Source organism: Gracilinanus agilis, chromosome 2, assembly GCF_016433145.1.
Source record: "Gracilinanus agilis isolate LMUSP501 chromosome 2, AgileGrace, whole genome shotgun sequence".
Classification (NCBI taxonomy): domain Eukaryota; kingdom Metazoa; phylum Chordata; class Mammalia; order Didelphimorphia; family Didelphidae; genus Gracilinanus; species Gracilinanus agilis.
In genome coordinates, this window is record NC_058131.1 from 585,610,520 (window position 1) to 585,636,393 (window position 25,874).

General features: G+C 34.7%; 1 protein-coding gene across 1 annotated transcript in view; it reads left to right on the top strand.

Annotated features, from left to right (window-relative positions):
* The window catches only part of ADAMTS17 (ADAM metallopeptidase with thrombospondin type 1 motif 17), a 515,727-nt gene that overhangs the window by 263,742 nt on the left and 226,111 nt on the right, over positions 1-25,874 (top strand). The window contains exon 8 of the mRNA XM_044665411.1: positions 5,372-5,477. Within this exon, the coding sequence (XP_044521346.1) occupies positions 5,372-5,477 (106 nt within the window). The remainder of the gene's footprint in view (positions 1-5,371; positions 5,478-25,874) is intronic.

Below are 25,874 nucleotides of genomic sequence, written 5' to 3' on the forward strand. Positions count from 1 at the left end.
TAAAAATAAAGTAGAATAAAACACATTGCCCTTATCTGAAGATGAATACCACATTTCTACACTCATAGTGCCTTACCAAAAAGAAGGAGTTATATTTTATCCTCAGTCCTCTGGCACCAACACTGATTATTTTATCAGTCTAAATTTTGGTCTTACGGTGATGGTTTCCTTTATAATACTGTGACTCTTTTGAATAATATTTTCCTTCTTATACTCTTACAAGTATATGTATTCATAAAAAAACTTTGTCTCTTAAGTCCTCAGATTCATAATTTCTTTTATCATAGTTGTGTTCCACTATATTCATACTTTGTAATTTGTTCAACTATTCCACAATCAATAAGCCTCTATTGTTCTAATTTGGGGATTTGCTTGGATTTTGGGGTGCTGATTTTGCTTCCATAAAAGTACTCCTATAAATATTTTAGTTTATGGAGAATTATCTCTCTGTCTTAGACTTTCTTAGGGTATAAGTCTAATAATATTTCACTGGGTCAAAGAACATGAATGAATTAGTCAGTTTTCTAGCATAGTTCCAAAATGTTTACTATAAAAGCTGGACCAATTAACAGTTCCATCAACCATTTATTAGTGTACCTTCCTCAACTAATGTTAACTTTGGTAACCTCTATCATTTTTGCCAATTGAAGGCAGGGAGCAAGGTGGAAAATCTTCAATGTTATTTTAATTTGCACAGTTCATGTATTGTTTGTTGTTAGAGGGTTGGCAATGGAATTCAATGCACAGTCAGATTATAAGTGAAAGAAGTAGAATATGTCTATCAGTGAATATGAAATAATGTTCGATTCTTGAAGTCCTGGTTATTTATGCCAAGTATAATAGTTTGTTAAGGTTGATATTCATGGGCCTAACCAAAGGTTTAGGACAGAGTATAAGTGTGTATATATGTACTAGAATATTGTCTTTGTTTTCTAGATCCTGATACCTCTCACAAAGATGTGGATATGAATACTGGGGAGCCATGATGAACAAATTATATTGCACAGGATATCTTGACATTAATCTAGTTATTTTAAATGGAATTTCTCTTTCTAACTCTTGATGTTGAACTTTGTTGGTAATATATAAGAATGCTGATGATTTATGTGGATTTATTTTGTTCCTTCAACTTTACTAAAGTTTTTAATTATTTCAACTTGTTTTAAATCAGTTATCTAGGATTCTCTATGTATACCATTATATCATCTGCAAAGAGTGATATTTATATAACAAAGAGGTTAGTTTCCTAATTGCCTACTTTAATTCCTTCAGTTTCTTTTTCTTTTTCTTATTTGTAAAGCTAGCATTTCTAGTACAATATTAAATAATAGGAGTGATAACTGTCATCCTTGCTTCCCCCGATCTTATTAGGAGGACTTCTAACTTGTCTCCTATTGCAAGTGATACCTGCAAATGGTTTTAAGTAGTTACACTTATCATTTTAAGGAATGGCTCATTTGTTCCTATACTTTCTAGTGTTTTTAGTAAGAATGGGTGTTGTATTTTATCGTAGGTAGTTTCAGCATCTATTGAGATAATCATGTGATTTTTTTAAGTTTCATTATTGATATGGTCAATTATGTAGATATAGTTTTCCTATTATTTAACCAGTCTTGCATTCCTGGTATAAATCCCACCTGGTTGTAATGTATGATCCTTGTGATATATTGCTATAGTCTCCTTGCTAGTATTTTATTTTAAATTTACCAACTGTGTTTTCCCCTCCATGTTATTTTCCCCTTTTGATATTGCTTTTCCCCTTTTCACTCTGTCTCTCCTCACCAGTGTTTTACTTTTAATTACTACCCCTGATTCCCAACTCTTCTATTACCCCACCCATTCTTATTCCCTTCCCACTTCTCTATAGAGTAAGGTAGGATTCTATAGATAAGTAAGTGTGGTTGTTATTACCTCTCTGAGCCAATTACTATGAGAGTAAGGTTTAAGAATTGCCTTAAGTTTAAGCATACTTTCATTGTCCCCTCTAGTGTAAGAGTTTTTCATATCTCATTAGGTAAGATCATTTATCCCAGGTGTTGGCAACCTTTTTGGCCTTAAGAGCCATAAACGCCACATTTTTAAAAATGTAATTTCATAAGAGCCGTACAGTGCTCACAGTGCGCTCCTGTAACAGCACCTGAAAAAAAATTGACTTTATGGCTCCTGCATAAAGAGCCATATCTGGCCCTCAAAAGAGCCAGATATGGCTCAAGAGCCATACGTTGCTGACCCCTGATTTATCCCATTCCTACTCTTACTTCCTCTTTTTCACCCCTTGATTTTTTTGCATATCATATCATCTTAGTCAGTTTATTCCCATTCTCTCTATACATACTCATTCTGACTGCTCTAATATTTTTTTAATTATAAATATCTTTCCACATAGGAATATGTAGTTTGACATCATCAAATCCCTTAAATTTTCTCTTTCTTATTTACCTTTTCAGGCTTCTCTTGGATCTTGTTTTTGTGTTTACATCTGGTTTTTTCATAAGAAATGTTTGGAAATAACCATCCCCCCCCAAAAAAAATAATATACTCGGTTTTGCTGGGTAGGGGCTCTTGAATTTGGTTATATGATTCCTAGGAATTTGAGGATTGTTTCCAGAAGTAATCTGTGGGTTCTCTCAATTTCCATTTTACCCTCTTATTCAAGAACATCAGGATAGTTTTATTTGATAATTTCTTTTATTATGATGTCAAAGTTTGTTTTTTTAATCATGGCTTTCATATAGTCCGATAATTCTTAAATTGTTTCTCCTGGATCTATTTTGTAGGTCAGTTGTTTTTGGTTTTTTTCAATAAGCTAGTTCACATTTTCTTCTGTTTTTTTTTTAATTCTTTTGATTTTTGTTTATTGATGTCTCATGAAGTCATTAGCTTCTAGTTGCCCAATCCTAATTTTTTAGGAATTATTTTCTTCCATTATCTTTTGAACCTCCTTTTTTATTTGGCCAATTCTACTGTTACTTTCTTCTTACATTCACTTCTTATGTTACTCTTCCCCATCTTCCCTCTGCCTCTTTTAATTGATTTTTGAAATTCTTTTTGAGATCTTCCAGAGCCCAAGACCAATTAATATTTTTCTTTGAAGTTTTACATGTATTTGCTTTCCTTTCACTGTCCCCTTCTTTGTCTGTGCCTTGCTCTTCTTTGTCACCATAAACATTTTCTATGCTTAGCAGGTTTTTTTTAATGTTTACTCATTTTCCCAACTTTTTTTTTTTACTTTTACTTTGAGTTTAATGGTGGGCTCTGCCCTTAGAGTAGAAGGAATCTCTCTTAAACTTTAGTTTTTCCCTTGATCGTACCCTTAACTCTATTTCTAGGTTTTTGCAAATTTTAGTTCTTCCAAAGTGATATGATGGCTCTGAAAGCAACCTCCCCCTACTGATTTAATCACCCCTTAGGACTGCTGGTGGCTTACAGAGCTTAGAGCACTGTGAGCTCTTCTGGGACTCAGGGTCTATCTAGACTTAGGCTTGGGCAGAGGCTTTTACTCTTACTCTTGGCTTGATCAGGTCAGACACACTGTGGATTACCTAGCCCTGAGGCTTGTAACTTCACCTTGAGCTTGTGTAGGGGCTCTGGGCCACACTCTAGGCTTACTCAGGCCAGGCATGCTAAAGACTGCCTTAAGCTGGGGCTCTGAGCCTCTCTTTGGACTTATAACCAGGCACATTTTGTGGAGCACCTTATGCTGTAGATTCAGGACCTCACTGCAGTTTTGTGCAAGGGCTTTGGACCTCCCTTTGGTCTTACATCAGCTAGGCACATTGCCAGCTACCTTGTTCTGTGGCTTGGTAAAGAGTTCAGAGCCTCCCAATGGGCCTGCATTGGCCAGGTATACTGCAGATTGCCCTATGATAGGGCTTGGGGCCTCACTGCAGCCTTGGGCTGGGGTTTGCAATTTTAAGGGGTGTGTGTTGGGTTATACTGCTGTTGATCTAGGCAGGGTCTCTGGGTCTGGATGTTGGCTTGGGCCCTGGTTTAGAACCTGGAAAATCAGATATGGGGTAGGGGGTTTGCTGTTGGCTTGCAATGGTATTATTTGGTGCGGCCTCCTAAGGGTGAACTTTGCCTCCTCTCACCCCAGTGAACTAGACCCTCTCTGCCTACTTTTCAAGTTGTTCTTTGCATGAAAATTGCTTCAGTTCATCTTCTTTTTGTTCTTTCACTCCAGTACTTGTTTTGAGGTATTATTTTAAGGTTGGTTAAAGAGGATTCTCATAGTGGTTGGAGCTTTCCCTGCTTCTTCTCCACCATCTTGGCTCCTCCCACCAGAATTTTTGAAAGGCAAGTATTTACATAATGCTATAATATAGGGCATAGCTTTTATTTATCATATTGAAACTTAATCAAATTTAAGGTTAATACATACATGTATGCTACATTTATATACTTTTACTTCAAGGTTGTGTATATATATATATATATATATATATATGTGTGTGTGTGTGTGTGTGTGTGTGTGTGTGTAGTAGTAGTAGTAGTAGTAGTAGTAGTAGGTATGTATATATATTGGGTATGTACATATATATTTTTATTTACAGTAAGGTATAATTGAAATTATGGCAGCTGATGAGATCACTAAGAAAGAGAATAGAGAAAGGAGAGTGGAATGAAATTTGCTAGATATTCATGGTTAGGAGGAATATTGAATCAATGAAAGAGATTTGAGGAGACATAATCTGAACTTAGAGGCTAGAGTCCTGTCACAGATTTACTTCATAACATTGAATAAGTTAAATGACCTGTATTTTCCTTTTGACCATTTCTTATCCTTAAAAGATTTATACTGATTCTACTACAAATACAATTTTGAAATAGTTTTAATTGTTAGGAAGTTGTAGTTGTTTTATATCGAGACTAAATTTGCCTCTTTGAAATATCTGCTCATTAGTCCTAATAGTACTGTTTTGGGTTTAGGCAAAACAAACTCAATTCTTCTTCATAATACCCCTTGAAATATTTGAAAGCAGTATATTCTCTTTTTTCCAACTATCATATTTTGAGTTTAATTAAGTTCCTGGGTCCCCTTCTCCATCTTTCTTTCTCTTGATGTCCTTTAGGAAGATATTTCCATGGCCTTCATCATTTTATATGCTCTTAAATCCTAGAATCAGTAGGTATATATCCCATTCTGTAGCACTGACACAAATTTCAATATGAAATTTCAGAACAAAGGATATATTGGTCTATTGGTCTTTTTGAACCATAATTCAATTGTATTCTAAGCATTTGTTCATTTTTTGTTAATATTAAGTGTATGTATAATTATTGACTTTTAGACAATTTTCATTGCAATTTTGTGAGGCAGTGTCTTGCAAATGCTGAAGTACATGTATTTTCCATGTTTTTCTTTCTACAGGAATTGCTTATTTGGGAGGAGTATGCAGTGCTAAAAGGAAGTGTGTGCTTGCAGAAGACAATGGTCTCAACTTGGCATTTACAATTGCTCATGAGCTGGGCCACAAGTAAGCATTATACTCTTATTAGTTCTGCCTCTTAAAATGCTTTTGTAAATATAATTAATTCACTCTGGCATACATTTTTTTAAACCCTTGTACTTCGGTGTATTGTCTCATAGGTGGAAGATTGGTAAGGGTGGGCAATGGGGGTCAAGTGACTTGCCCAGGGTCACACAGCTGGGAAGTGGCTGAGGCCGGGTTTGAACCTAGGACCTCCTGCCTCTAGGCCTGACTCTCACTCCACTGAGCTACCCAGCTGCCCCCCACGGCATACATTTTTAAAACTAAATTTGTATTTTATAATAGTGATTTTAGAACTCTTACTTTTTTCACATGAGATTAGTTTTGAGAATGTATTTGATGTACTCTATCAAGTGAAAAACTGTAAATAGCAACAACTTGGTCATAAAAAACATGAGAAGTTATGGTTAATGAAAAGTTTTATCCTTATGATTGATCTTGAATTCATGGCTCTTTGCCTGTTTCTAAAGTCAAAGTAACAAAAACAACAAAAAGATTTTTTGAGAGGTTATCTTACTTGGACACCATCTTGAGGAATGAAATAATCTTTTGTCCTATAATTGAAAGATTACTAAAATGCACTCTATATTTCAATTAAAGGAATAATCCTATTTCCAAATTTCATTTATTAAAGATTATTTCTAATAAACCAAAATTTCTAAGTGTGGTTTCTTATTTCTAATAAAAATGGCAATTTCAAATAAATAGACTAAATTTTAGCTTCTAAAAGAATATCTTAGATTTTTAAAAATACTTCTCAGGACTCAAAGGAATCCTTTCCTCTTAGTTTGAAAACTTACAAAATGTTCTCTTTGGAAGTGACTTTATAGCTTATAAAGTCCACTCCCCTCATTTTTGTGTAAATGAAACTTTGGGACACAAAGACTAAGTGATTTTCAGTGTTTTATAATTCTTGCCTGACAGGAAACAAGGTTCCTTTTAAAAAGCGACTGAACATTTTATATTTATTCCTGAAGTGGCTGTCTGCTTTATTTCTATTAATTGTATATACAAGAGAATCTACATAAACGTCATGTGAAAACAATTCTGTTTTGGCTGCTTGGGATTTTTATACTGTATTTAGAAATGTATTTCCTAGAGTACAAAGAATTTATTTAAATGGTAATATAGTTCACTGAAAAAATAATATTCAAGGTAAAGTCCCAAGTGACCCACAGAATATGGCAATTGGGTTCTTAATTTGGAAGTCCAGTTTCTTGCCACAGAAAAGCTATGTGCAAGAGAAGACAATCATATATCATTTTCAAATTTATTTATTCTATTTCCATTGCTTCTATTTAAGAAAGGGGGGGTGGGTTTGGTAATAAATATCTCTGTAGTTACTAAACAATATAGAGAAGGTAAATGATGGATGTCGTGATATTGTATGCATTTTTTTAGTGTAAGAAGGACTTTTGCCTTGAAAGTTTATTTGACTTAGCAACAGGATGAACAAATAACTATAATTAGTGTTATTTTACCTGAACATTATTTTTCCTCATCAGTAACATTTAGCTTTAATGTTTATTTTGATCCTTAGATGGACCTATTGTTCATCAACATAGATACACCTACTTGTGAAGGCCATCCACTGACTTGATTTTGTCTGGATTTGTATTCCCAGTGCTTAACCCAATGCTTGACACATGGCTTAATAAGAGCCAGTGCCTTGACTTAACAGGCTTTACATACCTTCACATTCTTTTGTCTGCATTTCAGGAAAGTCATTCTTATGTTTAATGTGTTAGCTACCATGATCTAATTCTGAGAACTGAAGAAATATGATAGTTTCTTACATTTGCAAATACAGTATCCAAATACAGTATTTAGATTTGTTGAATCTAAATTCAATGAAATTTTCACCCAATTTGGAAAATTTTTGGATATCATATTAAAATTTAATAATTAAGAAGTTATCTGAATTTGTTTCATAACTTCATATGGTATAGACCAGTATACATAAATATACTGAATATAAAACATTTCTTCTTTGTACATTAAAAATATATGTATGAAAGCTCCTCCAATTACCCATTTTATTATTTTGGATCAAATACAAGTGCAGTCAGTGCAAGATATCTGAAGCAAAGACTGGTTAATTTCAGTCATATTTTGATAATTTTTATCTAAAATCTTAAAAGACTGTATGTATATGCATATATATATAGTTATTGTGCTCAATAACATACAGTAACAAATACTTTTCGTTAAAACCAATGTCTTGTTTTACCTTAACCTACCTTGTATGATTAAAATCTTCTTAAGTAAGTTGGCTCAGAATTATTTGATTTAATAAGAAGAGGATGATTAAAGTCCCACCAAAGAGTAAAACAATAACTTTCTCATTTGTAGGAATCTTCCAATTATATATCACGTATAGTCTAATCAAATTAAATAAAAGAAATTGTACCATTTGATTATTTAAAGCCGATAAAACATGTATGAAGTTTGAAGATGATTTCACCATCTAAAACAGGATGGGCATTGATAAATCTCTCCAGATGGACCTCTTCTAATACTGACATTTCTTAATAGGTAATTGTATTTCCCAGCAATAATTTTCTCCAGGGTGAACACATTTCAATAGTGTTAATGAAAATATAAATAATTATTTCTCAAAATAGGATCTAGAAACTACTATTGAATACTAAGACCCTCTAGGTCAGGGGTCGACAACCTTTTAGGCCGTGAGATCCATAAACGCCACATTTTTTAAAGTGTAATTTCATGAGAGTCGTACAGTGCTCACAGTGCATGCTCCTCTAACAGTGCACACTCCTGTAAATGCACTTGAAAAAAAATTGACTTTATGGCTCCTGCAGATAGAGCCATATGTTGATGACCCCTGCTCTAGGTGGTGCATTGTCTAGTATTTTAACATGTATTACATGATAATATATAATTCATTCAATATTTTTGTTTCTAGCATGAATGAGTGTTTACCAATAATCATTAGAAAACCTTTTTTTTTATTGATAGCTTTTTAAAATTAGCATTGATTTTTCTATTCACTCTGGTAAGTTTATTCCAATGGAAATAGAAGCAAGATGGAGTAGTTTTTCATTGAGAGTGTTGACTTTTTTTTTTCTTGCCAAAGCAGTCCAGTGAACAAATAAATTTGAGAACAGTTAGTATGGACAACTTCTGGCTCCCATTGACTTCTTTCTTTTGCTTCCACAGGAGAGAGAGAGAGAGAGAGAGAGAGAGAGAGAGAGAGAGAGAGAGAGAGAGAGAGAGAGAGAGAGAGAGAGAGAGAGAGAGAGAGAAAAGGAACTTGTAATTGGATTAACATAAGCAAAAAGGATACTTTCTTTTCCAGAGTGCACCCTTTTCATGTTGAGACAGCATTAAGCATATGCTCTATTTCTTTCAGAGTATGTCCTTCTCCTCTGAGTGCTAGGGTATTAAAAACAAAGCAAAATCATTCAAATGGATTTCAGTTAGTGTCTTCTGAAATCATTAGGGATTATGATCACATTAAAGAGATTGAAAGGAAGAGAGAGAGAAAGAGAAGACCAACAAAAAAATTTCACTGATAGCAGTATGCCTTTATTTGCATTTTGTAGTCTAATGATTAAGAAAAATATATTATTTCATCCTTCTTTTCTGATTAATAAATTCCTTTGGGGGGGCAACACAATATACTATCTGGGATGAAGTTTTGTTAGCAAATGCCTATATTCTCTTTAAACCTATAGTTCGAATAAGAGATCACTGTTGAATTTCTGGTTTTAATGTTAGAAAAAGAAGCATTGGTTTGACTTAACCAGTTAGGTTTTGACCAGCTAAACTCCTCTAGATTAGAAAAGTTCAAAGACTTAAAGTGATCAAATACAAAAAGACTCATTTGTAAGCTTTATCAGTATAAAGAAAACTATCACCTTAGAGACAACTGGTAGTTAAAGGACCATCATGCAGAATTTATTTCAGATTATCTACTTAAAGATTTTTAAGTATGGGTGATCAAATGGTTTACTTATCCAGTAAAGCAAAAGAATAGTATAATGAGAATATTCTAGCATGCCACTCTGTTTTTGATTGACACCAAAAGCTATATTTAAAACTAGAAATCTTTTAGCATAAAAATAATCCCTAGATAAACCAAACTTTGTCCTTTTAGGCTTTTTTGTGGTTGGCTTTCCCTCCCCCTTGGGGCCCATAGAAAGTTGTAGCATTGAAAATATTGATACAGCTATGATTTATTATTTCTTTTTTTTTGGCAACACAAAGTTAGTGACTGTAACTAATTAATATTAAAATTGTAAAATGTGAGAAGTAAAAAATGATCTCTAGGTCTTTGGGTAAGAAATAAGAATAGCTCCTCCTACTGCATATCCATTAGGTTGCCAAAAATAATAACTAAAATCAACCAAAGGCAATGTTGTAAAGACCATAGAAAAAGCAGGTACATGGATTTGTCTCTGACAAAACTGCAAATGAGCACTTTCGAAAAGCAATATAGAAGTTGAATCATATCTGAGATCTGAAAGAGGCCTCAGAATCTAATCTAATCTCCTTCATTATACAGAGGAGGGAACTGAACCTCAAAGAGATAACAACTGGGGAACAGTTCAACAAATCCTGGTATATTCATGTAATATAAATCATTAATACAATTAAAGTGATCATGTATAAGGAATGTAAAGTATGGGAAAATTTTATGAAATACTGCAAAGTGAAAAAAAGATGTGCAAAAACTGAATACACAGTATGATAATGTGAAAGGAGGAGGGATTATGCGGAAAGTGAAAAGCCACAACATTTGATGTGTTTAATCAATCTATTTAATAACTTCAAAGCAAATTTCATTAGTTAAAAAATTGAAAAAAGATAAGTGATATCTTCACTGCATATTGACGTAGTTTCTATTCATGCAGAATTTATAATCTCCACTACGACAAAAATAATTCTATCAATAATTAATATGTCCAAGTCATAGGATCATAGAATTTAGAGCCAGAAAAGATGGTAGAGGAAATCTAGTTCAATACCTTCATTTTACAGATAGGGTAACTAAGGCTTTGAGAGATGAAATAACTAATCTTGGGTCACTCAAGTAAGTAGCTGAGCCAGAATTCAGACTCAAAGATATTTATAGCAAATAATATTTTACAACATGCTTAATTCTTGAGCTTCTGTGTTCCTTTCTAAAGGAATGGTTCTAAAATGAATTACAAAGAGAAAGTAATTGATGTTTGACAAGTATTTGGAGGCTATTTGTCATATCTCGGAGATTTTCTGCAGGAACACAACTTTCCCAATTGATATTTCCAGATTAGGGGGTCACATGTTACCAAGTATAGTCATTAATGACCACAACATATATTTTATTTCTTTTGCCAGTAATGAGTGATTTTGTTCCTAATGACACTTATAGATCATTTTTATTATTCCTAGAAGCACAGAAAGCTTGTTCTTTAGAAGTTACAAATGCCTCCTTGTAGGGAAAAAAGTCTAATACTAACTATATCTCCAACTCTTCATTAGTCCTTTCTTCCTTTCTCCTTTATGTCATCAATTCATTCTTCATTTCCTTGGTATGGGTTTGGATTCTTTATTAGTATAGTAAGATCTAGAGCTGAAAAGGGTTTAATAATTCCTTTTATTTTCTAGATGAAGAAACTGAGGCCCCAGAAAAGTTATTTTATTAGGTTGTAGAACTGGGATTTGAGCCTAAGCATTCAGATTATTTTCTCAGGACTTTTTCCTCACATCATCCTCAGTCATAAACTGAAAACAGAGAGGCTTTCTTCAAGTCATTTCATCTTTTCCTATGACACAGAGACTAATTTGCTCTTAGTTTACAACATAGCTATTCATTGTCTTTGAAAATTAAATCAAAATAAAACATGATATATTTGAAACATCTTCCTAAATCTCTATATACTAAGTCTGAAATCCTTAGTTCTGTGTTACCCATTAAGACCATTCCTTCTACTACTCATAAATTCTTGGATACTCATCAATTTACTAATAGCTATAGCTATAATTCTTTATTAGTGAATAGAGTGCTTATAGTAAATGTTCACTTTAAAACATATCTTCTACTTGCATTTCTTTTAGATAGGGAAAACCATTGAATGTGATACACTTTTAAAAAGTTGTGTTGTATACACATATAGGGATAGGCAACTAGAATTGTGGTTTCAAGGAAATGGAGGATTCCTTGATGAGGAAACTCCCTCTCTCCAAACAAGTTAGCACCTTCTCATTTACCTAATCTGAAGAAGTTGCCTGAAGTTAAGTATCTTAATCCAGGACTTCTTGGCTCTGAGGCCAACTTTATCCACTGTTCCAGGCTCCCTCTATATACAAGTAGACATGATATTAAATCAGGTCATGGTTTCCCATTTTAGATACTTTAAAATTTGTTGTACTTCACTCTTAAGAAAGAATTCTATGAAGAAAGTCATGTCAAAAATTTTTACACTAATAATTGGAGAGGTCATTTCTGTTGTATGAGAGAGACTTTTGGGAGTTTTCCCACCAGTAATTTCTGTGACTTAACAGAAAAATTTGGATGTTAGTAACACCAGGGTATAACTGAGTAGGAGTAGGTCTAGATACAGATGGATAACAGGGATCCCATAGCAGAAAAGTCAAATCAATTGAAGTAGAGTGAGATGGCAAGAGTCATAAAGATAACATAGGTTTAATGTCCTAAATTCTACAAGTTAAAGAGTTGGTAAGAACAATACTAGTAAGCAGGAAAATACGAAAGGTCAACTCAGTTTCCTCAGCTATAAAAGGATGGGTTTGGCCTAGACCAGAGGTGTCAGACAGGCTTTGTTCAGCCCTGAGTACAGATTAAATGTAGATATTATGTTATTTTGATGTACTAATAAAAAAAGAAATATATAAAATTGTGTCATTTTCTAAGTCAGTATAGCCACTGTTTCTACTTGAGTTTGACACCACAGAACAAGATGGTCTCTAAAGGTCCTTCTAGGACTAAATTTAATCTTGGGATCCTAATAGCAGAAGCTATTAAAAGAAAAGTGAGAGTTAAATGACTTGCACATTTTAAGGCCCTTAGTCATAATTTTTAACAATGAAGATATATTAAAATGCAATATGGCAGTAAAAAAAAGAGCCTTATCACTGACTAATTTAAAAATTTAACTTAATGACTTTCTGATCTTTTTCTTTAAAAATACACTTTAAAAATAATCATTAAATCATTCTTTAAATTCTTTAAAAATTCTTTAAATTCTTTAAAAATAATCATTAAATCATGTGTCAGGGATCTGTGACTTTATCAGTTCATGTATTTTCCTTAAGTCTTCTTTACAACTTAGTAGACAGTCTTCAGGAGTTGCTATGACTGAAAAATTCATGACTGAAAGCAGCCTGGGAATGAATAACCCAAACTTTTGCTAGCCTAATCTTTGATTCATTCAATCAATAAGCATTTAGCATATACTTTCTGTGTAAAAAGAACTGTGCTAGGTGCTAAAGATACAAAAACAAAGGAAAGAACATCCTTGTCTCCGAAGAGTTCACATACCAGTGGGGATGGGGGAAACTCAGCATGTACAAAAAAGTAAATATACATATACACAAAAGAATTACATAGTTATTGGGAGAGGGTACTAACAACTGTAGACATGAGAAAAGGTATTCTCTAGGGGAGTGAAATTTGAGCTTATGGTAGAGGTGTGTAGGAAAGCATTCCAGATATGGAAGATAGTAAGAGACCATGGAGGAAGAAATAGAATATAGAGTCTAGGGGCATGATGGTGAACCTATGGCACATGTGCCAAGATGGCATGCAGAGACCTCTCTGTGGGCATGCCCTGCCCACCAGAGTTAGTTACTAGAAAGGGGGAGGGACTCTGTGGAGCTACTCCCTTCCTCCTTCCAGTGCTCATCCCAGCCCCTCTACACAGCTGCCCAAATGAAGTGCTTACTCCCTCCCCTGAGCTGAGCACCCAGACCTCTCTTTTCTCCCTGCCCTGTCTGCAGTAAGTCTAGGGTGGCACACAGTCTCTAAAAGATTCTAAGAGGTTTTCCCTTACTGTTCTAGGGATTACAGAAAAGGGTAGGTAAAATGTAGGAATGCAACCTTTCATCTCCAAGATTGCTCATCAATGGCATATTCTTTAAGAAAAAGAAGAGTTATTTCTAATCCACAAAGAGACCTCAAAGCAAGATTCCAGTGGAGGTTATTATTAGCTTTTATATAATGCCATAGTGGACCTAAAGCAGGGCAGATGATTCAAATTTTCTTGTTCCATAATTTAATGGAAAGAGTTATTTCTGTGATAAATTTTATCTTTTTTGAGCTGAATGGGATTAAGGAGAACTAACTGGACCTGTGATTTCATTTTATTGAGAAGCTTTTTTTTCTACAGCTTACAATTAGGACTCCTCCACAGGATACATGAGATGGGACTTTGAATTGGATCTTCTTTGTTTCTAAGGCAGCCTTCCCTCCATTATGTTACACAATGGTTTTATTGATAAATCATTTTAATGCCAGAGTTACATGCTAATGAGGTTTTCCTGGCTCCAAGCCCACTCACCAACAAGCCTTTTAAATTTAAGCCCCAGAACCAGTGACCAAATCAAATTTTCCAATCAGTTAATCAATAAGCATTGATTAAGTACTATTGGGAATACAAAAAGAGGCAAAGGACAATCTCTGCCTCTAGGTGCTTAAATTTTAATGGGGGAAACAGCATGCTAATAAATATACACAAAGCAAGTTATATGCAGGATAAAGAGGAAATAATTAACAGAGAGGAAGCATTGGATCTAATATTTAGGCATGGTGTCCTGAATTATTTTGCCCTTTCATGTCTCTCTTAATTTCCCTGGCTTCCTTTAAGACTTAGCTCAAATTCCACCTTCTGAGAGAGACCTTTTCCAGTCTTGGACCCCACTTCAGTGGCTTATGCCTTTTCCTTTCCAAGTATCTTCATCTGGTTTGTAGATACCTTGAATATATCTTGTTATTTCCATTTTAACTCTCATTCAAATGTATGCATGTCAAGGTCAGAGGAGTAATGTTTTTGCCTTTTCTTTGTTTCCCTAGCACTTAGCAGAGTGGCTAGCACAAGATAAGCACTTAAAAAACTTAATTTCCAGATGAATCAAAAATGGGTCTCAATGGCACATTTAGCTGAAAGAATAATGCCCCAAATCTAGATATTCAGAATCACATATTTAAAACTTTGCCTTCTGGGAGAGGATGGAGAGAATTTTTTTTAATTAGTTTGATTTTTTTTAAGAGAAAACAAACAGGATTTTAAAGATTTTGAAACAAAACACTTGGCAGAACCAAATGAATCTATACTTTTATGAGAATGACAATGTAAAGGCTATCAGCAGAATGTCATGAGCTTAGAAGTTTTTTCAAGTTCCAGTTAAGTTTAAAGTAGAATCTCCTCCAGCAATATAGATTTCTTATCCTATTTAGAAGAGAACTGGCTATAAGTGATAATGCTGATATCCCAAATGACTGTCATTAAGTGGTATAGTAAAGAATAAAACAGATTAATAGCTCACACATAGAAAAGTTTGCACTCTCCTATATACTATTGAGCCCATGTCAGAATATTCTTTCCATAGTTTAACCTCATCTCCAAATGATGCAGTGTCTATAAGAAGAGTATCATTTGCAATTTCTTTTACCAAACACCTGCAGAAAGTAACCATGGATGTTTTTAGCTAGAACATAACATTAAACAAGTATGAATTTTTGAAAAATAGAAGCTGGGAAAGATTGTAAGATTGATTGCGTGCCTAGGGAAATTTGTCTTTTGTTCTACTCCAAGACTTGAACTGAATTACTTCCCTGGATAGTGTGGTTTATTTTGGGCAAATGGGAAGATATGTAGATGTTTATGGGATGGTGGAAGGAGAATGTAGGAGAAAAATGGAAAATGGGGGCTAATACTATACCAAAGGAGATTTTTTTCCCCCTAAAGTTTTCACAAACTACAGTCAAGGTAATTCAAACTAAAAGAAAATGTCTCAATCCCCAGAACAGGAAGTCAAGAAAGCAATTATCCAGATGTGTGAAGTATGGAAATATTTGCCTGTAATATATATTAAAAATGAAAAGTCTATTAGAGTGCTGGAGGAAACCCAGTACAAATGGGAGACAGATTTGAACATGCAGGTAACCCAGGTAACCCCACTCTAGTAGACAATAAACTGGCAAGAAACCTTTTTATTTTTTAAAATATCTTGGTCTGATACTTCAGTTGGTATATTATACTATCATATCCAGTTTAATATAGAGGCTTTTTCTAGATATTCCATAATGCTTTAGAAATATTGGGAATTTTTTTTAATTTTAGCCCACTTAAGAAATTTAAAATCTAAATGATGAGTTCCTTCTCTCCAATATATGTTCTTCCATCTATTGGACTGAGGACATCTATTACTTTCTAATCAATTATTAATGTTCCCAGGTCATTTTTTCACAACTGTAGAAAAGTTTAGCACTGGTATTTTAGCCAAATTCTAACTTGATTCATGAGGTTCTAGATTTCAGATTTCCCTCTTTCCTCCAGCTCCAATTGGATCCAGTATTCTTCACTTCCTATTCCAAACAGTGGTTGGTGTTACTATGCTCTGTTCAGTGGTCCTTGTGTTTCACTAGGGAGGTGGGTGAAGAAATACCTATATATAATTTGGAATCAGATTGGCCCCTGAATAAAAAATACTCCTTGAATATTGGAGGGGTTTGTTCAGTGTTATTTCAATCCTATGAAATTTTAATATGCTCAGGCCTAGTTTTACCTTTTTTTAGCACTTGCACCACAGAGAATTCTTTCCAGCAGTTCATAAACTAACAGGACCAAATTCCCTTTACTGAATATATTGAGTTGAGAACATGTGATATGTCCAATACCTGTAACTAACAACAAGAAAAAATTCCTTGTGGAAATAATCATCAAACAATGCAGGATTTTAAGAGATATTTTGGAAGGAATTGTTACCAAATGCAGTGAGTTCAGACACTAGTTTCCTACCATCCTATATAACAAGTTACCCATGTTCCTTTTTGTACATTCTTCCTCAGTAATAGACTTACATTTTCTGGTACTTTTTCCTTCTATCCTCTGCACAAACAAAAGCAGATTTTTCTTATGTTCACATCATTTAAATAATTATTTTCTAAGGGAGAGAGATAACAAGATCATGCATGGAGCTATGTCATATAATGATTCTTTTAAAATAGACTATTACAATTAATGAATAACTTTTCATCAGTAGTAACTGAGCAATTACAGTTGTTTCCTTTAGAGTCATGTCATTGACTCTAAGTTTTATGGATTACCCTGCAATAAACTCAGAAGAAGCCAGAGGAAGGAAGAGGGTGCTTACTATAGTTGTCTGGAAAAAAATCTAATGTTTTTCAGTCTTGATTGGTCCAGAAGAATAGTTCAAATAGTCTTTATATATCTGCCAGTGGACAGAAGTTTCAAATCCCCATCACTAGATCTGTTAGGAATTAGCCATAATATTGGTGACAGTTAATAAAAACAAACAAAAACTCAACCAAAAATAATTCAGGAAGTGAGCAGAGGGTCTTTGATTCCCACCTGCATTTTTCACTGTGAGTCATAGTGGCAATTGGCTGAACATTATCATTGTGATGGAGAATACAGCTGTATTTTAGCCTTTTCTCTGCCTCTAGGGTTACATTACTGTAACAATGAGGGTTACAAATGCAGGGCTGGTGTTTGTCTGTATAGAAAAGAATGCTCTAAAATTAATTATTGGATGGATTTCATTACATAAAATAATGTTATCCAAAATGGTGTTCAGTAAGTTTCAGATGGGTGGAAAGTGAGATTTGGCCAAGAACCTAGTGTTCTGGAATCCCATCAGAGCTAATTCAACCTCTTTAGTCTGAAGAATTGGGAATAGAAATTAGATGAGGCCAGATTTTCTTAGGTTCTCACTGCCTTAGGCTAGGCCATGTAAATAGATTTTCTTATAGTATTTTGGCCCTATAGTCATGCGAAGATAAAAATCCTGGAAGACAAATTGTGTCTTAAAAAACAAGTTCAGACTAACTCTTATTTTATCCAAGTTCACTTATTGATCCAAAGAAAAATTATTTCTGCTGTTCCATTAGAAATAGTCACTTTGTCATCAAAATGCTGTAATTTTTAGATGAAAATGAAACAAGACAAATTATTGTTGAAAGATTCTCAAGCATAATAATTATATTACCCCACATCCCCATTTATTAATTCCCCTCTATAAGTGGAGAATCCTAAATTGGACACTGTAATAAAACTAGGGTTATTATACTTTTAGTTCATGAGGTTATTAAACACTAATATTTGAAAGAGTTTTACATAGACAGAAGAGCCCCTTACCACATAATTAAAACAGCTTTATTCAAGAGTCACTTATGGGTGGCAGCTGTGTAGCTTAGTGTGGCAGCTCCAGAGACAGGAGGTCCTAGGTTCAAATCTGACCTCAGACACTTCCTAGCCATGTGTGACCCTGGGCAAGTCACTTGACCCCCTTTGCCTAGTCCTTACAACTCTTCTGGCTTAGAACCAATACACAGTATTGATTTTAAGACAGAAGGTAAGGGTTTTTAAAAAAGAGTCACTTATGGAAGCCCAGAATTGACAAAAATAAAAATAAAAATTAGAGAGCAAGGCTGAGAAACTAAGCAGTGAGATTTAGTTAACTATTTATTAAGCATCTTATGCATGAACAGAGTGGGAAAGGGGCACCTAGGTGGCTCAGTGGATAGAGAGACAAGCCTAGAGAAAAGAGGTCCTGGGTTCAAAGCTGGCCTCAGATACTTCCTAGCTGTGTGACCCTGAGCAAGTCACTTAATCCCAGTTTCTTATCTCTAACCTCTCTTCCACCTCAGAACCAATGCTTAGTAAAGGTTCTAAGACAGAAAGTATTTTTAATGGTAGAAAAGGAGGGCAGAACCAAGATGGTGACTTAGTAGTAGTGAAAGCTAAAACAACATATCAATCCTCTCAAACCAATCTTTAAAAATTGTCTCAAAATGACAGGAATCAAAAATCAACAACAAGACAGAGTGAGGGGATTCTCCCACTAAACACAATTTGAAAGGTAGACAGAGAGAGACAGAGAGAGACAGAGAGACAGAGAGAGACAGAGAGACAGAGAGACAGAGACTTGATTTTCATGAGATAAGAAGGAACCAGAAACAAAACTGCACACAGAGAAGTTCTGGCTAACCACTTTCCCAATTTATTGCACCAGATTCCAAACCTGGGCATAACCCAAATTCAGGATCAGATAGGCTATATCAACAAAAGAGCACCTCAGACCCACCCCTTGAAATTGCAGGCCCTGGCACCAGCCCACAGTTAGGTCCAGAAGTCCATAGCTGGCCCTTTCAAGTCTACATTACTACCGTGAAGACCTAGATTCAGGGCAAAATAGTTCACAGTGTCAATCACAGCAAGCCAACAACAAAGGAGACATAATTGTTAGCTTTAAGAATTCCCAGTCCAGAGACAAAAAAAAGAATGGGAAAATGAGCAAACAGCAAAAGAAGTGCTTTACCTTTGAAAATTCCTATGGTGACAAATAGCAAAGCACAAAATCCACAGGGGATAGCAAGATTCAGGCAACCACTTGCAAAGCTTCAAAGAAAAATGGAAATTGGTCTCAAGCACTAGAAGAACTCAAAAAGAAATTTAAAAAATCAAATAAGACAAGTCAAAGAAAAATGGGAAGAAAAAAGGGGAAAAGAAATGAAAGTAATATAAAAAAATAACAGCTTAAAAGAAAAATTGGTCAACTGGAAAAAGAGGCAGAAAAATCCAATGAAGAAGATTTCCTTACAAAGCAGAATTGACTTACTGGGAAAAGAGACAAAAAAAAAAAAATCCAGTGGAAGCAGGTGGGTGGCTCAGTGGATTGAGAGCCAGGCCTAGAGATAGGAGGTCCTAGGTTCAAATCTGACCTCAGATACTGCCTACCTGTGTGTGTCCCTGGGCAAGTCACTTAGCCCTCATTGCCTAATCCTTACCACTCTTCTGCCTTAGAACAAATACACAATATTGATTCTAAGACAGAAGATAAGGGTTTTTAAAAAAAACTTGAATTGGGCAAATAGAAGTTAATGACTTCATAAGACATAAAAGAAACAATAAAAGAAAATCAAAATAATTTTAAAATATAAGAAAATATGAAATGTCTCATTGAAAAAACAACTGACATGGAAAATAGTTCAAGGAGAAACCATTTAACAATTATTGGATTACCTGAAAGTCGTGACCAGAACAAAAGCCTAGACACCATATTACCAGAAATTATAAAAGAAAACTGCCCTGATATTCTTGAACAAAAAGGGTAAAATAGAAATTGAAAGAATCCACAGATCACCTCCTGCAATAAATCCCCAAATGACAACTCCCAGGAATGTTATAGCCAAATTCAAGAGCTCTCTGGCTAAGGTGACAACAGTGCAAGCAGGCAGAAAGAAATAATTCAAATATCATGGAGCCACATTGAGAATTACTCATATCTAAAAGCTTCCACATTGAAGAACAGAAAGGTTCGTAATATGATATACCAGAAGAAAAGGGAATTAGTTTTAAAACCAAGAATCATCTACTCATCAAAACCGACTAGCGTTCAGGGGAAAATATGGTCATTTAATGAAATAGAAGATTTTCAGGCATTCCTGAAGAAAAGACCAGGCTAAAACAGAAAATTTGATATCCACATACAAAACTCAAAATCAGTAGAAAAAGGTAAATAAGAAAGAGAAAAAATTTAAGGGTTTCAATAAGATAAAATTGTTTGCATTCCTAAATGTATAGATGATATCTTTAACTCTTAAAAATTATCATTATCATAGTAGTTAGAAGACGTATAAATGGATGAAGGGTATGGTAATAAACTATCCAAGATGATATGCCAAAAACAAAATAAAACCTAGGGGTGAAAAAGAGGATTCTACTAAGAGAAATGGTAAGAGAGAAGTAAAATGGGGTAAATAATATCACATGAAAAGTTATAGTGGTGGTGGAATACTGTTACGGTAGAGGGGATGATGAAATTGGTGACAGGTAATACTTAAACCTTATTCTCTTTTTAAAAATTTTTTTATTTAGAATATTTCCCATGGTTACATGATTCATAATTTTTCTTATCCTTCTTCCCTCCCCCCTCCCAGAACTGACAAACAATTCCACTAGGTTATACATGTATCATTGTTCAAAACCCGTTTGCATGTTATTCATACTTGCAACAGAGTGAACTTGTAACATCAAAACCCCAATCACAACAAAATCCTCATCAAATCACGTGATTGATTATATGTTTTTCTTCTGCATTTCTGCTTCCACAGCTCTTTCTCTGGATGTGGGCAGCGTTCTTTCTCCTAAGTTCCTCTGGATTGTCCTGTATCATTGCAATGCTATTAGTAGAAAAGTCTATTACATTTGATTGTGCCACAACGTATCATTCTCTGTGTACAATGTTCTCCTGGTTCTGCGCCTTTTGCTCTGCATCAGTTCCTGGAGGTCTTTATAGTTAATACAGAATTCTTCCATTTTATTATTCCTTTCAGCACAATAATATTTCATCAGCAACAGATACCACAATTTGTTCAGCCATTCCCCAATCAATGGACACCCCCTCATTTTCCAGTTTTTTGCCATCACAAAAGAGTTCAGCTTAAATATTTTTGTACAAGTCTTTTTCCTTATTATCTCTTTGGGGTAGAAACCCAGCAGTGGTATGGCTGGATCAAATGATAGGCATTCGTTTAAAGCCCTTTGCGCATTGTTCCAAATTGCCCTCCAGAATAGTTGGACCAATTCACAACTCCACCAGCAGTGTATTATTGTCCCAATTTTGACATTTTTATTATATTAGCTTGTCCTACCTATGAGCAATTAATATTTTTCTAATTATTTAGATTTAGTTTTAATTTTGTGAAAAGTGTTTTGTAGTTATGTTCATAAAATTCCTGTGTTTGTCTTGACAGAAAGATTGCAAAATATATTCTATTGCGTCTATAGTGATGTTAAATGGAGTTTTTCTTTCTAACTCCTGCTGCTGAATTGTGTTGGAAATATATAGAAATGCTGATGATATGTGTGGTTTTATCTTGTACCTTGTGACTTTGTTAAAGTTGTTAATTATTTCTGTTAGCCTTTCAGTTGATTTTCTAGGATTCTTTAAGTAGACCATCATATCATCTGCAAAAAGTGATAGTTTACTTTCCTTATTGCCTACTTTAATCCCTTTGATTTCTTTTTCTTCTCTAATTTCTATTGCTAGCATTTCTAGAACAATATTAAATAATAGAAGTGATCATAGGCATCCTTGCTTCACTCCTGAACTTATTGGAAAGGCTTCTAACTTGTCCCCATTTAAACCTTATTCTCATTTGAATTGGCTCAGAAAGGGAAGAACAGTCAGATTTAATGGGGTGTAGAAGGGTAATAAGAAATCGGGTGGTGTTGAGGGGAGTAATATAAGGGAGAGAGAAGTTGGGGGTGTGGATGATTAAAAGACCCTATAGAGAAATAGGAAAGGAATAAGAATGGTGTTTTTGGGAAGGTGAGGAATATAAAGGGAGGGGGAAGAGGATAGTGATTAAAAACAAAACACTGGTATAGAGGGAAAGAGTGAAATGAGAAAGGACAGGATTAAAAAAGGAAATTGAGATGGAGGGAATACATGGATGGTAATCACTGTGAATGTAAATGGGATTAACTCACCCCTAAAATGGAAGCAGATAGAAGAATGGATTAAAAACCAGAATCCTACCATATGTTGTTTACAAGAAACTCATTTGAAGCCGGTAGACAATCACAGAGTAAAGGTAAAAGACTGGAGCAGAATCTATTGGTCTCCAACTGAGACAAAAAAGCAGGGGTGGCAATCATGATCTCAATAAAAAAAATAAAGCAAAAACAGATCTGACAAAAAAAGATAAGGAAAATAATTACATCTTGATAAAAGGTAGCATAGACAATGAAGAAATATCAGTACTTGACATATATGCACCAAATAGTATAGCATCCAGATTTTAAAGGAGTAATTAAAGAACTTAAGGAGGAAATAGACAATAAAACTATATCAGTGGGGGACCTCAGAACAAGATCAAACTAACCAAAAAATAAATAATAAAGAAGTAAAGGAAGTGAATGAAGTTTTAGAAAGGTTAGATTTAATAGATATCTGGAGAAAACTGAATAGAGATTAAAAAAAAGGAATATACCTTCTTTTCAGAAGTACATAGTACATTTACAAAAATTGACCAAGTACTAGGGCAGTAATGGTGAACCTTTTAGAGACCTTAGAGAATGAGTGCCCAAACTGCATCCCTTCCACCAAATATGGGCCCTCTGCCTTACCCAGTCAGGAAGCACTCCCACTGGGCTGCTGGGCAAAGGAACAGATCATGCAAGAAATGTCCTCAGGTGTTCATTGAGAAGAAAAGGGAGCAGCCCCCTCCAGTAGGCTCTGTCATGCATTCCATAAGTTTGCCAACATGGTAATAGGGCATAAAATTTTCATAACGAAATGCAAAAAAGCAGAAATAAATGCAACTTTTTTAGATCATAATGCAATAAAAATTACAATCAAAAAAGGTTCATGGAAAGACAAATTAAAAATTAATTGGAAATTAAATAATCAAAATTTTTCAAAATGGGTGAGGCAAAGAACAAATCATAAAAACAATCAATGATTTCATTCAAAAGGATGACAATGAGGAGACACCATATCAAAATTTATGGGATACAGCCAAAGTAGTGCTCTGGGGGAAATTCTTATCCTTGAATGCTTATATCAATAAAATAGAGAAAAAGCAGATCAATGAATTGGCAACTAAATAATAGTTAATAATAAGCAACTAAAAAGCTAGAAAAAGAACAAATTAATAGTTCCCAACTAAAAAGTAAATTGGGATTCCTAAAAATCAAATGATAAATGAATAAAAATTGAAGGTAAGAGAACTATTAAACTAATAAGTCAAGGAGCTAGTTCTATAAAAAATAAAACAGAATAGAATATTTTAAAATTTGATTTAAAAAAGGAAAGAAAATCAAATTACCTGTATCAATAATGAAAAAGGGTGATTTCACCTCTAATGAAGAGAAAATTGAAGCAATTATTAGAAGCTATTTTGCCCAATTATATGACAATAAATCTGATAAGTGAAATAGATGAATATGTACAAAAAATGTAAATTGCCTAGATTAACAAAAGAGGAAATAGAATACTTAAATCCCATCTCAGAAAAAGAAATTGAGCTAGCCATCTATGAACTACCACCCCAAAATCCCAGGGCCAGATGAATTAAGTGAAATCTATCAAACATTTGAAGAACAACTAACCCTGATACTATATCAACTATTTGCCAAAATAAGCAAAAAAGGAGTCCTACCAAATTATTTTAATAACACAAATATGGTGCTGATACCTAAGCTAAGAAGACCAAAAACAGAGAAAGAAAATTATAGACCAATTTCCTTAATTAACATTGATGCAAAAATCTTAAAGTACTAGCAAAGAGACTATAGCAATATATCACAAGGATTAGCCTGTATGACCAGGTGGAATTTATAACAGGAATGCAAAGCTGATTTAATATTAGGGGGAAATATCAGCATTATTGACCATATCAATAATTAAACTATTAGAACTCACATGATTATCTCCATAGATGTAGAAAAAGCCTTTGGCATAATACAATACCCATTTCTATTGAAAACACTAGAAAGCATGGGAATAAAGGGGCCTTTCCTTAAAATAATAAGTATTATTTATTTAACACCATCCGCAAGTATAATCTGCAATGGGTATAAGTTAGAAGCCTTCCCAATAAGTCCAGGAGTTCCATTATCACCATTATTATTTAATATTGTACTATAAATGCTAGCTTTAGCACTTGGAGAAGAAAAAGAAATTGAAGGAATTAAAATAGGCAATGAGGAAATTAAACTATTACTCTTTGCAGATAATATGATGGTTGTTTGTTTTAAATTCAGGGAAGTGTCTAGCAGACTCCCTACGGACACGTGGGGACTTTGAGACTACATTTCCCATGATCCCTATGGGTTTCCAGTTTCCATTTTAAGGCGTATGGATGTCCAGCATCCCCACATATGGGGCAATTTAAATTAGGAGGAGGGCCTAGAGAAAGTCTATTTCTGGGTTTTGCAGAGTGACTGGCTGGTGTACCAGAGGGACAGGATGGGCTCCGATGGTAAATTTAAAAGATAGGTGCGGTCTTATATATATTTTACCAACATGGCCATGGCTTTAATTAAACTACTAATTTCTATTATTATATCAGTCTTTATTATTTTTTTTAATTTTAAATCCTTAACTTCTGTGTATTGACTTATAGGTGGAAGATTGGTAAGGGTAGGCAATGGGGGTCAAGTGACTTGCCCAGGGTCACACAGCTGGGAAGTGTCTGAGGCCGGATTTGAACCTAGGACCTCCTGTCTCTAGGCCTGGTTCTCAATCCACTGAGCTACCCAGCTGCCCCCAGTCTTTATTATTTTTAATAGTAACATGGTATACTTAGAGAATCCTAGAAAATCAACTAAAAAGGTAGTGGAAATAATGAATAACTTCAGCAAAGTTGCAGGATACAAAATAAACCCACATAAATCATCAGCATTTCTATATATTTCCAACAAAACTCAGCAGCAAGAGTTAGAAAGAGAAAATCCATTTTAAATTGCTCCATACCAGTGGGGGTGAACCTATGAAACTTGTGCCAAAGATGGCATGCAGAGTGCTCTCTATGGGCAAGTACTATTTCCCCTGCCCCACAGAGTTCATTACTTGAATGGCAGAGACTTAGATGGAGCTGCTCCCTTCCCCTATCCATCATGCCTGATGGCATTATTTCATATCATCCACCCCTCTGTCCCTCCTATAGCCCAAAGGGAATACATGGGAGTAAAGTGGATGGCTCATAGGCAGCAGAGCTGGAGGGGAGTACAACACTCAGGCCACTGCCCTCCCCTTCTTCACCTATGCTGAAGACATTTTTTTACTTCACCTGCCCCTCTGCCCAGCAGTCCAATGGGAGATCTTCTTCCCTCTCCTGCCTGGGGTAAGGTGGGTAGCTCATAGACAACAGAGCTTGAGGGAGCCAGAGTACTCAAGCCCTTCCCCTCTCTACAGTTCCTAAGGATATTCCTCACTTTACCTGCCTCTCTACCCAGCAGCCCAATGAGAGTGCTTTCTTCCTCCCATGTGGTGTAAGAGGGGGTGGGGCATGGCATGTGGTTTCTTGAGAGGACATGGCACACATCTCTAAAAGGTTCACCATCACTGCTCTAGACAATATAAAATACTTGGGAATCTATTTTCTAGACAAACACAGGAATTATACGAACACAATTCAAAACACTTTTCATACAAATAAAATTA